Below are 11,979 nucleotides of genomic sequence, written 5' to 3' on the forward strand. Positions count from 1 at the left end.
CTAATAATTGAAACGGACTGAGGACAGTACGCTCCTATTTGGTATCATATGTCTAACTTGAGTATCTATGCTAATAGGAAAATTATATTTATTTATCTGTAGCTACATCCAGAATTATGTATTTATATCAAACTTCTTTATATATTCTTTTTTATCTTTCTTATTGTTTAAATAAATATTCTTGTAGATATTTACAGTATCCTTGTAGATATTATTTAATTATTTCTACATCTTTAGAATATTCTAAAAACAATTTACGGTGTTAAATTTCGTTATTAGGGTACCCTTCCCGTAAACGGACAACTCTCATAAGCGGACAAATCTTTTGGTCCCATGAATGTCCGCTTAACAGAGGTTTCACTGTATATGTTTTTTTTTAAATATTCTTTTTGTGATTTTAAAAATTAGAAATAAAAGAGAACTTCGATTATTTTGCGTCCAATCACCCTATTCTTCGGTTATATGACGCCTCTTTTGATATACGTTAAACACATGCCATCATTATTACAGCTGATGTCACTCAATTACTTAACCATTACTGGACTTTACATCATTAAACCTGACAATCCAATAACTGCTGTGACTATTAGAAAAAGACAAAAAATGCTTGTATCTGGCATCACTATATTTAATAGCCGACTGAAAATTTATCAGTAAGTCGCTAATGGAAACCAAATGGAACTCATTTCATTTCAAAGTAAAATAGTAGTTTAAACCATTAAAAAACAACAATATTCTGCATTTGGATGATTGATCATCCAAATGCATAGCTTAGCTCATACTTTAAAATACTATGTCAAGTGACATAGTTTAGCCTCTCATCGGGATGTCTGTATTATACCAGTAATAAAAAATTGTCAATAATTTTTTTTCAAATTGTATCTTTATTTAAAATAGAAAAGTAAAACACAAATAAGAGGTTTTAATAAATCTTATTTTAGTTATTAATTGTTTTGAGTAGTTTTACTCATAGTTTAATGACTATATACTCACAAAATCAAGAAATACAAACACCCCATTATCCGACAATTTTATTTTTTCAACTGTATTTGGTTCTTACCATCAGTTTCTGTGATGTCTACTACTCGTTTAATGTGTGACAAGGGGATTAAATCAATATGCTTGTATGATTTAATATGTGATTTTGAGGTAGCTGCAGTTAAACTGACCACTCCAGGGCTTTTCAATGTGTTTACAGTGGCTCTGCCACGCCTTTTGCAAACCTACAATAAACAGTTAGTATACAGTTAAATTGAATATGATATTGTAGGGGAAACTCAAATTTTAAGGTCATATACATATTAAAAGAAAAAAAAAAAACATTTAAGAAATAGATAATTGATTAATATTTATTTTAGAGATGCCACTTTAAATAGAAAATTCTCTGTTTTATAAATTTTACTGCTAAAAAAACAAAGAGAAACAAAATTGCATTTTAAGCATCAAGAAAATATTTAAATTCAACTTTAAACTTTAGATTATTCAGAACAAATTGAATTCCCCCCCCTTTGAATTGGTATAGTATTTTACAATCTTACAGCTTGTTCAACTATTTATAAAGCTTATCAAAATTTAGCACATGTCAATGAATTCTAGTGAGGATATACACAAGTTTTATAATTGTGCACAAATATTTTCTGATTTATTAAGAGGAATTAACATTTTTCCAGGAGAGGCATTATCATTGATTCACATAAGAAGAATTAACGTTGATTCACATGAGAAGAATTAACATTAAGTTATTCACACTTTTGACTGCATTCCTGACTAAACTGTTAAGGACAAAATGTTTCAAATTGCAGCAAACCCCATACTTTAAGGGTCAAGAATCCAGATTGATTGAAAGAAAAAAAAAAAAAAGATAGATGTTTCTGAAAAGAAAATACATTTCTGGATTCAATTACCTTACTTAAAAAATTGTTTGCAGAACAATTTAGCCTGTTTAAAGTCAATCTTGTGAATTAGTAAGATTGCATATAAGCAAATGATAGTCCAATCATTAAATAAAAAATTAAGCTGTTCTGCTTTTTAGGTTGTGCAATGTACTCAGGGGTCTGTCCAGGCTAAATTTACTACCGTTTCGCGGACCTTCACAAATTCAACTTTAGGAAAAATGGTAGTTTCACAAAATACTTTTTTTTTAAATTTTATTTTTGTGTCCTGTAAAAAACGATAAATCCATATTTTTTTGTTGATTTTTAAAATAATTTTTAATTTTCACAAAGTAGGTACCTCTCAGAAAAACCTAGACAGACCCTTGATTAAATAAAGTTAAGAAGCAATTTTATAAAATAAAAATGAATTTATTCAAATTGTTTCAAATAAATCGCAAAACCGATTTCGGTAACAAAAAGCTAAAATATCACCTTAAATAAGAATAACTTGAAATATATATATATATGTAAGTTAAGAATACCTCTAAAACATCAGTAAATAGGAACATAGATACAGTAGAGTTCTTTTTACTCAGTAATTCCGTTATTTCTAGAGTATCAACTTTGGTGACTAGACTACGATGAGAGGACAATAAATTAGGCTGAAACAAAATAAGAATAATTCATTTGCCATTAGTATTTAGGTATAGGTCATTTAAGTATCATGAAACACAGTTAAAAAAAACATTTATACTAATATAATGCAATTAATAAATGTAGAAAAGTTTCTTCCCCCCCCAAAAAAAAGACACTTAAACGTGTTTACTCACAGGACAGTTGTCAATATCATTCACAATATCAAACATCTCGACTTGACCTTCAGTTTTGCGCTTATCTTCATTGATATGCCTGAAACGCAAAACACAAGCTAACATTACTATAAATTTAACACAACTTAAAATAATAAATACACAGTAAAAAATGAAATTCTAAAATTTACAACAAAAAAAGACGGTAATGTAATATTAGACAATGGATGAGGAGCGCCACTCTGAAATATACTTGTACAGTCAGGCATTTAAAAATAATAAAAAGCACCGCGGTTTCTTTAGATTTCTAAAAGAGGGAAAGCTCGTAACGTTACAGATGATCTTGTCTGTAGTGCGTTTCCCTTCCTTTTTGTGACATCAAATTACAGCTCATACTCAAAAAGCAATTTTAATACACCTTTCCTGCAGATACACAAAATATCAAATATTTAAACTAAGTAGAAACAATTTAGTATTTAGCTGCAGAATCATCTATTTTTATTGGCAAATAACAAAAAGAATGATTAGAAAAGAGGCTACAGTTCATATTTTGTTCATTAATAAAAAAGAATTAAGACTGTCACTTACATTAGAACATCTTTTAAAGCCTGTACAGCTTTCTCGAGTGCTTGAAAATCTGGATTGCTCTTTGAGGTATGCTTTAAAATATCTAAAACATAAAGCTATGCATAAAAAATACTTCATGATATTTTGTATAAAAGAAAATGAAATCAAAGTGTTAAAATTGCAGAAGTCTTCGGCCAGTATATATTTCTAACTTTTTCTGTCAGTATATGCTTATATGAGTGGAAGAGTAAATAATTTTCCTTTAATCTATCAAATTCAAATAATATATTACATACTTATTAATATATGTCTAAAGATTTATAAACTTGTTGATACAAGATCTCTTTTATCCTCCCTTAATTCACATTTTACTTTAGTCTTTAATTAGAATTACACATTAATTACAAAGAAAACTATTTTTATATTAAAAAAAATAAATACTACTAAATACAAAAATAAAATAGCTATATATTTTTTAATACAACCTTGTGCGCAATTCATTTAAATTTGATATAAAAAGAAACCTATCAAATTCATATTTTATCAGCTGGAGTAAAATATAATGATACACTAACCATTATATTATTGAAAATTTTTACAAACCATTGAGTAGAAGAATTATGCTGGGTAGCCTCTGAACAGGTCTAATCAACAACTCCTGAAGAGTTTGTCGACCACATTCTGGTTTACTTTGGTTTCTCTGGAATGAAAAAAAAAAAGACAAAACAATTTTATTAAAAAAAAATCAATAAGCTTATAATACTAACATTTCATGCTAACTCTTCAATGTAAAGAAAAGTTTGCTTTATCTTCAAATGAACATTATTGGTTGAAAATCTTCAATAATTTCAGTTTGATATAGGTGCTTAGTAGCAATTTTTGAGCGATAATGATATGCTTTTAAAGCAAAGATTTTACTTTGCATTGAATCATTTAGTTGGTTAAAATCATTAACCACCAAAATGCATGGTTAATTAGCTCATTAACATTTCTTAATATTATTAATAAAAAAATTAAACAAAAATTGTTTTACTTCTTTCTGTAAAAGACACTTTTTAATTATTAAGATGGATATATTTCTTTCTCACTAATGTTTTCACTCTTTTCTCTCCCAAAAAAGAAAAATACCTATTAAAACAAAGTTAAACTTAAATTAGCATATTTTAAAACTTTAGATACAGTACAAAATAGCCGCCTAATTTGTCCTCTGCCAAAAATTTACGAACATATGTGTAAGAGTTAGGCTCTCCGTCGTTTACCAGAAAGATTCAAATTTCAACTCTCAGCTGGGAGGATTGATTTAAATCTCTAATTTCCTTTTTTAAAAATAATTGACAACCATCCAATGTGTTATATACAATGATTTTTCATTTTAAATCATTACTTTGAATATAAAAAACTATTTTTATGAAACAAAAAATAACAAAATTTAAATTTAAAATAAATTAAAAACAAAAACAACTAATAAATACATTTTAATTAAAAGATAAAACCTTTATAAGTTTGCAATTTAAAATTTAATAAAAAAAAAACTAATTTAAATTTAAAAAAAAATTATAAATTGAATGAAACATATTAGAAAGTTATCAACTTTTTTCAGTAAAAAAAATTAAAGATAAAATTCAACTGTCCCAGATTATTACACCACAACACATTACACACATGTTCAGAAGTTTTTGCTATTTTAACTTAAATGGCACATATTTTTTTCCAGGGACAGATTAAGCAGCTAACTTGTACCCTATTTAAGGTTTTGACCCATACTCTTTAAGTTTGTTTCAATAGGGATTTTCGAGATACATACTTCATTTGTTAATAATAAAACCAGTATTAGCATTTAGACTTTATTTAGTGAGAAAATTTTTGTTAGGGGAAGAAAAAAAAAGATTTTTAAATTCCTTTTTTGTAATTGTATTTTCTGATTTCCTTGATTCATTACCATAAAAACCACCAAAGCCAATGGAAAGCATATATATTACTTTAAACAGGGTGCATAGCCAGATATTTTATCAAAAAATAAGCACCTTCTAAGTACTTTTAAAGCGCTCAAAAATATTTGTCTTTCATTTGAAGTTTTTAATTTAAAAAAAAAATCATTAAAATTCAAAAATATTTTTAAAAACTTTACAAAATCATGATAAAATAACTAGTTTCTGATAAATATTGCAGAGAATATTGTGAAAGTCATGCATTTTTTGTAATTTAGAAGGATAATAGACACGGCAAAGAAAAAAAATCTCTTAAAATAGAAAATAAAGCATTTTTTTATTTTTATAAAACCTGAATAAAAAAAGCACCATTAAAGGCCTTTAAAAAACATAAATCAAAAATAAGCACCTTCAAGCATTTTTTAAAAACGCTACACACCCTCTGAAATAAGAAGGTGAATTTAACACATGTTGAAAAGAATAAAAATTAAAAATAACAATACATTATTTAAAGTGTCTAAATATATATATTTTACAGTTTTTGTGGGTAGCAAAAAAAAAAAAAAAAAAAAAAAAAAAAAAAAAAAAAAAAAAAAGGAAAAAAAAAGAAAAAAGGTTATAAATCCCTAAAATTAATAAAAAATTATTTAATCAATGCAGTATTTATTTTAAAAAAAGAAAGAATGATGATAGTTGCTAGGTACTTCTGAAATTACAACCACATAGATAAAAGAGAAATGATGGGAGAAGAAATTACCTGAAAACTTTGAGAAACCATGACTAGATATAGATGGTGGTATTTTAATTTCACTATCTAACTAAATAATATTTTCTCAATGTGTACTTTTTTTTGTACACTGGATTATTTCTGTTCAATTAAATAAAAAAATAAGAATCAATGGACTATCATTTTTATACAAAAATTTAAAAAATGTAAAGAGAGAACGAAAGAAAGTTTTTGATCCAATACATTTTTTTTCCATCAAGAATATATATCCTAGTATTTAGGAAGAAAAAAACATTTTATTCTCTTTTTTACATTTTACGAGTTGACATCGCATAGAATGACATGAGTTTAGAATCCAAAGAAATAGCTGCAACAGAAAAAAACAAACAAACTTGGCAACAAAACCAATGAGTGTTTACAAAAAAATTCCAAATCAAATGTGGCAAAAATGGCTACTTAAATGCTTGTTCCAATATTCTCTTGCTTCTGTATAATATTGTATTACTTATAAACATTAACAGCATTAAATAACGGCACTTTAAAGACTATGCAAAAATAATAAAAAACAAAAGAACCATTGCATCAAATAGTAAATACTCATGAATAAAAGTGGTCAATTAGAGCTAAGACTGAAAATTTTTTTAAAGGATTTTTTTCTTAATTTGCAGGTACTCAAAATAGTTATCAGAAACATTTTTGAAGAATAACCATGTTTTCCTTATCTATATATATATCTAAAGAATCATAATTACATATGTTTAGAATAAATTAAATCAGCTTTTATATTCTTGATAAAAGAACTGTTTACCTCTAAATATTAAACAGTCAAATATTCAACAAAAAATTATTAAATTTATCCTCAACACATAATTACTTTGATTGAATTTTAATTCAGAAGTATTTATGAATAATAGCCTCACAAAGTATAATTACCAATAAACATTCACACCTTCCGGTATGCTTCCACCAGTCCTTAAACTTCAATATTATTTTATAGTAACAATATTCCAGAGTAAAATGTTACTAGTGTAGTATTCCAGAGTAAAATGTTACTAGTGTGTTGTCTTATTACTCAAGGAGTAATAAGACAACAAAACAAGACAGATTTTATTATGTCAGGTATTACAACTAAACATTCTACTTTTAATCATAAATACAGAAATTTTTATATTAATAAATGTTATTTATTAATATAAGATTCCTTTTAAAAATCTTGAAATAAAATCAGTACAAATTCTTCATTCTATTCCAATCGCAACCAACATATTTAATATTAATGACTAATATAGGGAATTTTTACAGATAATAGAACATTAATTTCAAATGAAAATACTAAATTACAGCTAAGATTAGTTTCTACATAACATATTCAATAAGCAAATAAGAAGAAAAAGATACACAGAATAAAGTTATATCAGCATTTTAACATTTAGACATCACTGTAACTTTAATTAAAGATATAACTCAATTAAAAAGCATCTCCTACAAAATTGATAAGTATGTTCAACAAAACAATTTAATAAAATTACCTTTAAAAAAGCGTGGAATCTTGGTTTAGTTTGATCACAGGTTGTCAGAAGGCTTTTGGTTTTTTCAAAGAAATTTACAAACGGGGGATATGATTTCATAAGTTCATGTGCCTTAAAAAAAGATAAGTTAAGTCAAAACAAACAAAATTAATTAATCAATATTCGTAATTATACAACGAAAATGTAACTTACATGATTTAATATTAAGTTGCCAATACTGTGATCATCATTCCAATTGTGAATTATCTCTGATAATTCATTTCTAATTTTCAAATGAATTTCATAAATAGGTGGGAGATTTCCAAATATTATTTTTATTTCTGCTGGAGCCAATAGTATGCCACCAATTTGATCAGGATTTTCCAATGGTTCTTTAAATACCTGAAAAATTTTAACACATTCAAAAACATACAGGTAATCTCCATGCTTTTTGTATAAAAAAAAGGTATGCTAAAATAAATATTAATAAGTTCTGTCAAAATTATTTGTTAATTTATTTTAAGCATCCTATCTGATTATCTTGTAAAGTGCTGCCTGAGGCTGAATTCAAAATTTAATTAACTTTTTTATTTCACTCAGGAATTACAGTAAATTATTAAAGTAATGAGAATTGCATATAAGTCTGCTATCACAACAAGGTACCCAGTTATCACCATTATGCTAATATTAAAGATATAATAATTGCATGTTCCCGCTATTGTGATAAATTGTTTTGGCATCGATACACAGAAGAAAAAAAAATATAATTTCACCTTATTCCCTCTTAAACTCTCTATGTTTAAAAACAAATGTGTGTAAACAACCATCAACCAAGTTATCTTCATCCTAACCAAAGAAATATTCTGTGATTTAAAAAAAAATCTGTTCTTCCCCTTCCCTGTGGCAGAATAGCAAGCGACACGTCGATATTGTCGCAGAAATTTACAGAGTTCTTGCAGAAAGATTTTTCTTTTCTACAGAAATTTAAACGTAATATTTTAATCATGCATATAGGTAATCACTTTTTGACATGCTCAATTTACACCGATAGTATCGTAAATTGATGTAACGTTTCAATTGTATTTTCGGCAGTTATTGATTTACATGTGAATTTTAAACATCCCGATATATTTCAAATATTTTGAAAAATTCAAATCGAGCATCTGAGTATTTATTTTTTAAGGCAAACATTCTATCAAATATTTGGAAGTTATTGCTATTGACTTCTCCACAGTTTTAAAATCCGATATATTTTATACGATATTATTTATTACAACAACTTAACGAAATACGCGTTTGAGGAGTCTAATTTACCTGATTTCATCATAGACCTTTTTTTTTTTGGNCCTTTTTTTTTTTTTTTTTTCGGAATTACTGCTACTGATTTCATGATATTTAATAATTTTTTTTTTCATTGTGATAATTATGTACAAAATGCAAAGTAAATAATATGTGAGTTTTCTCCCCAACAAAATGTGAGAATATCACCAATAATATTAGAATAAAAAATTATTACATGATCAATTAAGAAAATTATTATTTTTTGTTGTAAACACAGTGTATTTGTTATTTTAAATGAGCAACATGTTTGTTAGTATTAAAAGTATCTTGTAGAAAGATATTACTGCCAGAGAGTTTAGTCGCAGATAGCTTAAAAAAATTCTGCCACACCGTTTCCTTTAAAACAATGCATCTTTTATTGACCACAAATCTTGATGCTTCTCATTTTTATATTTTTGAGAGGCTATTGTCGAAATGAGCATTCAGTGTTATCAATGAAAACTGTTACACTTCAATGAATACTGTTACACTTCATTTTTTTTCTCTATCCTGCAAAAATTTGTTGAGATTAGGCAGGTAAGAAAGTAATTAGTAAGAGTTACTAACTGTAATGATGGTGTTCAAAATTCCAACATAATTGCTTTCAGTCTGAAACAATTCGAAACAAACTTGCTGCCTAGGTGTCAGAGAACGGAGATCAAGAGTTGGACTTTTGACTTTTTCTGAACCATTTTCACTGGTAGATGTTTCTACATATAGAAATAAAAAACAACACATTTATTTTTTAGTTGTGTACATAAGAATTGTTATAATATACTAATTTAAACAAAACAGTTTGTTTATTAAAATGAAAAACATTTTTAAAATTTAGAAGAAATTTAAAAGTCGTATTTGGTTTCAGGGAAATATTTCCTTATTTTCACATCTTCGTATCAATTGCAGTTTAAAATATAAAGTGTTCTGCACAGAGGAGAGTAGGCATTTTATACTTCAAGTTTGTCTCTTTTTACCATGCCAATACTCCATTACTACAAAATTTTAGAGATCCTATTGGTGCTGGTCCAAACAAAATTTTTTTTTGGTTTTATCAAATTTGTCATCTGAGAGAAAAAATATATACATTTCTTTGCCTATTATATATATTTCTTTGTCTATCAACTAAATTCTTCATAGAAGAATTTAATAGATTTAAATATCATGACCAGGTTATTTGGTATAAAATAGGAAGAACAGTGAGAACCATAATAGCCCCAACATGAACAAATTCTTGAAAATATTAAGCACTCTTCAAAGTTACTATATTTGTACTTAGTTTTATTATTTGTATTTCATTTTATTTTATTTCAATGCTATAACTAACAAAAATAAGGCATTTTATGGACTAATAACAAAAAACAGAAAATTAATAATAGATCAAGTGTTCAATGCCAACTGACATAAAAGAGGAAAAACAGTGAAAATCACAATAGCCCTAACATTAATAAATTCTTAAGAATGTCAAAAATTTATATAAGTGTTAAAAATTTATAAAAATAAAAAAAATATTAAAATTAAAAAACAAAAATTAATGGCATATTTGTACTATTATTTGTATTTCATTCATAGAATATACCAGTTCCGACCTTTTTTGCATAAGAATACTAATAGTTTCCTTTATAGTAAATAAAAAGAAAAATAGTTAACTACAGTTTAAAATTTGATATGTGTCATGTCTGTCACAATTCCTTTTGGGTAAGTTCTGGTAGTAAATATTTATTTGTAAAATGCATTTCTTTAAATTTAGAAATTTTATCATTTCATGTCGTAAGATTAAGTATTATTTTGTTTAATTAAAAATTCTGACTCAGTATACATCATTACAGAGCAATGTCACATTGTTCACTTTTACGTCCATCTTCTTGTCACGTCTGTCACACATATATTAATTAAAATGTTTTTCAGCTGAAGGTAATATCCCGCTTTATGTTTAACTAACAGTTGTATAAATAACTACATAGCAAAATTTATGAAGATATCATATAGTATCAAAAATTAAAAAAAGTTATCTGATGACTGCAACACATGGAATTGACATATTATTAAGCTTAAGATCAATATGAATCAATTTTGAAAAATAAAGTGCTTAATATGCTAACTACCTGCTAACATTTACATTGGAGAAATAAAATAACGGAGATTTTACTAGCGACATTTTTAGGTTGCGAGTAAAGTTTTGATACATGATGCATAATCATGTAAGTCAAAAAGTGAAATTCAAAATTAGAAATAATATAAGCACTTACATTCTATGAAGTAAAAAATATGCATATACATCTCAATCTAAAGAAGACTTTTTAAAACAATTATTTATAATTGCTTTAACTATAAACAATCAACATACTGCAGTACTGGTCTTAATAACAACATCTGTTGAGGAATAAGAGAAGAATTTTTGCCATCAGCAGATATTTTATCACCAAAATTTGTTTTTTAAAATTTTTTTCAACAAATATGGAGAAATTTGAGAATAGACGGGTAAATAGGAGATAGTTGTAAAATACAGGAGTCTTCATTAAAAACAGGAGACCTAGCAGTTATGTAATGGATATAAGTACAATTTTAGTACAAGAAGCGCTTGTTTAATAGAAAAATCAAAGTAACAAGATAATTAGATTTGATTATTAAAAAGAAATTTATTTTTAAAATAGATATAAGGAAACACAACTAGATACATTTTTAGAGGTTAATTGTTAACAGCTGTTATGCGTAATAATAGACAGAAACATACTAGCAGTGAATTTTTAAAATCATTGGTAAACTTATGCTTTAAGAATTTCATGATAATTCTATTTTTCTGATTCCAGAAAGAGAAGTCATTTTGCTTTGTATGGAAACAGTTTAATGAAACACGTGTAATAAATAAATTAAAATGGACACCACATACCTAAAGATTTATCAGGTGACATAGTAGCGTCCAGAAAGGATCCACTAATTGAGAGTTTACCAATTTCAGATTTTTTCTTGGGCTCAGGACAAAATATTTCATTTTCTTGTAGACTCTCCAAGATTAGCTGCCGTGCAACACTTTCCAGTCTTTTGCGTTTGTTGCCTCTAATGGGCATGACTAGTGAAGATGATGACAATGCTGCATTCGGCTGAAAATGATATTCTCACATTTGAATAAGAAATATAAAATGTTCATACAAATAAAGAACAAAACCAATCAGCAATTATTATGCAAGGAAGTAAACCTGTTACAATATTTTTGCTGTAACAGACATTATGGGAGAGGCTATTGTCGAAATG

The 11,979-nt window shown here is 26.6% G+C and overlaps 1 protein-coding gene across 1 annotated transcript in view; it reads right to left on the reverse strand.

Moving 5' to 3' along the window:
• LOC107454924 (protein ECT2) overlaps positions 1-11,979 on the reverse strand; it is a gene marked incomplete in the record, with an annotated part of 42,078 nt that overhangs the window by 13,399 nt on the left and 16,700 nt on the right. Inside the window, 9 exon segments of the mRNA XM_071177956.1 lie at positions 1,061-1,223; positions 2,417-2,536; positions 2,705-2,783; positions 3,272-3,353; positions 3,854-3,950; positions 7,435-7,545; positions 7,627-7,815; positions 9,301-9,443; positions 11,618-11,828. Of these exon segments, the coding sequence (XP_071034057.1) occupies positions 1,061-1,223; positions 2,417-2,536; positions 2,705-2,783; positions 3,272-3,353; positions 3,854-3,950; positions 7,435-7,545; positions 7,627-7,815; positions 9,301-9,443; positions 11,618-11,828 (1,195 nt within the window).

Source organism: Parasteatoda tepidariorum, chromosome 2 (assembly GCF_043381705.1).
Source record: "Parasteatoda tepidariorum isolate YZ-2023 chromosome 2, CAS_Ptep_4.0, whole genome shotgun sequence".
NCBI lineage: Eukaryota > Metazoa > Arthropoda > Arachnida > Araneae > Theridiidae > Parasteatoda > Parasteatoda tepidariorum.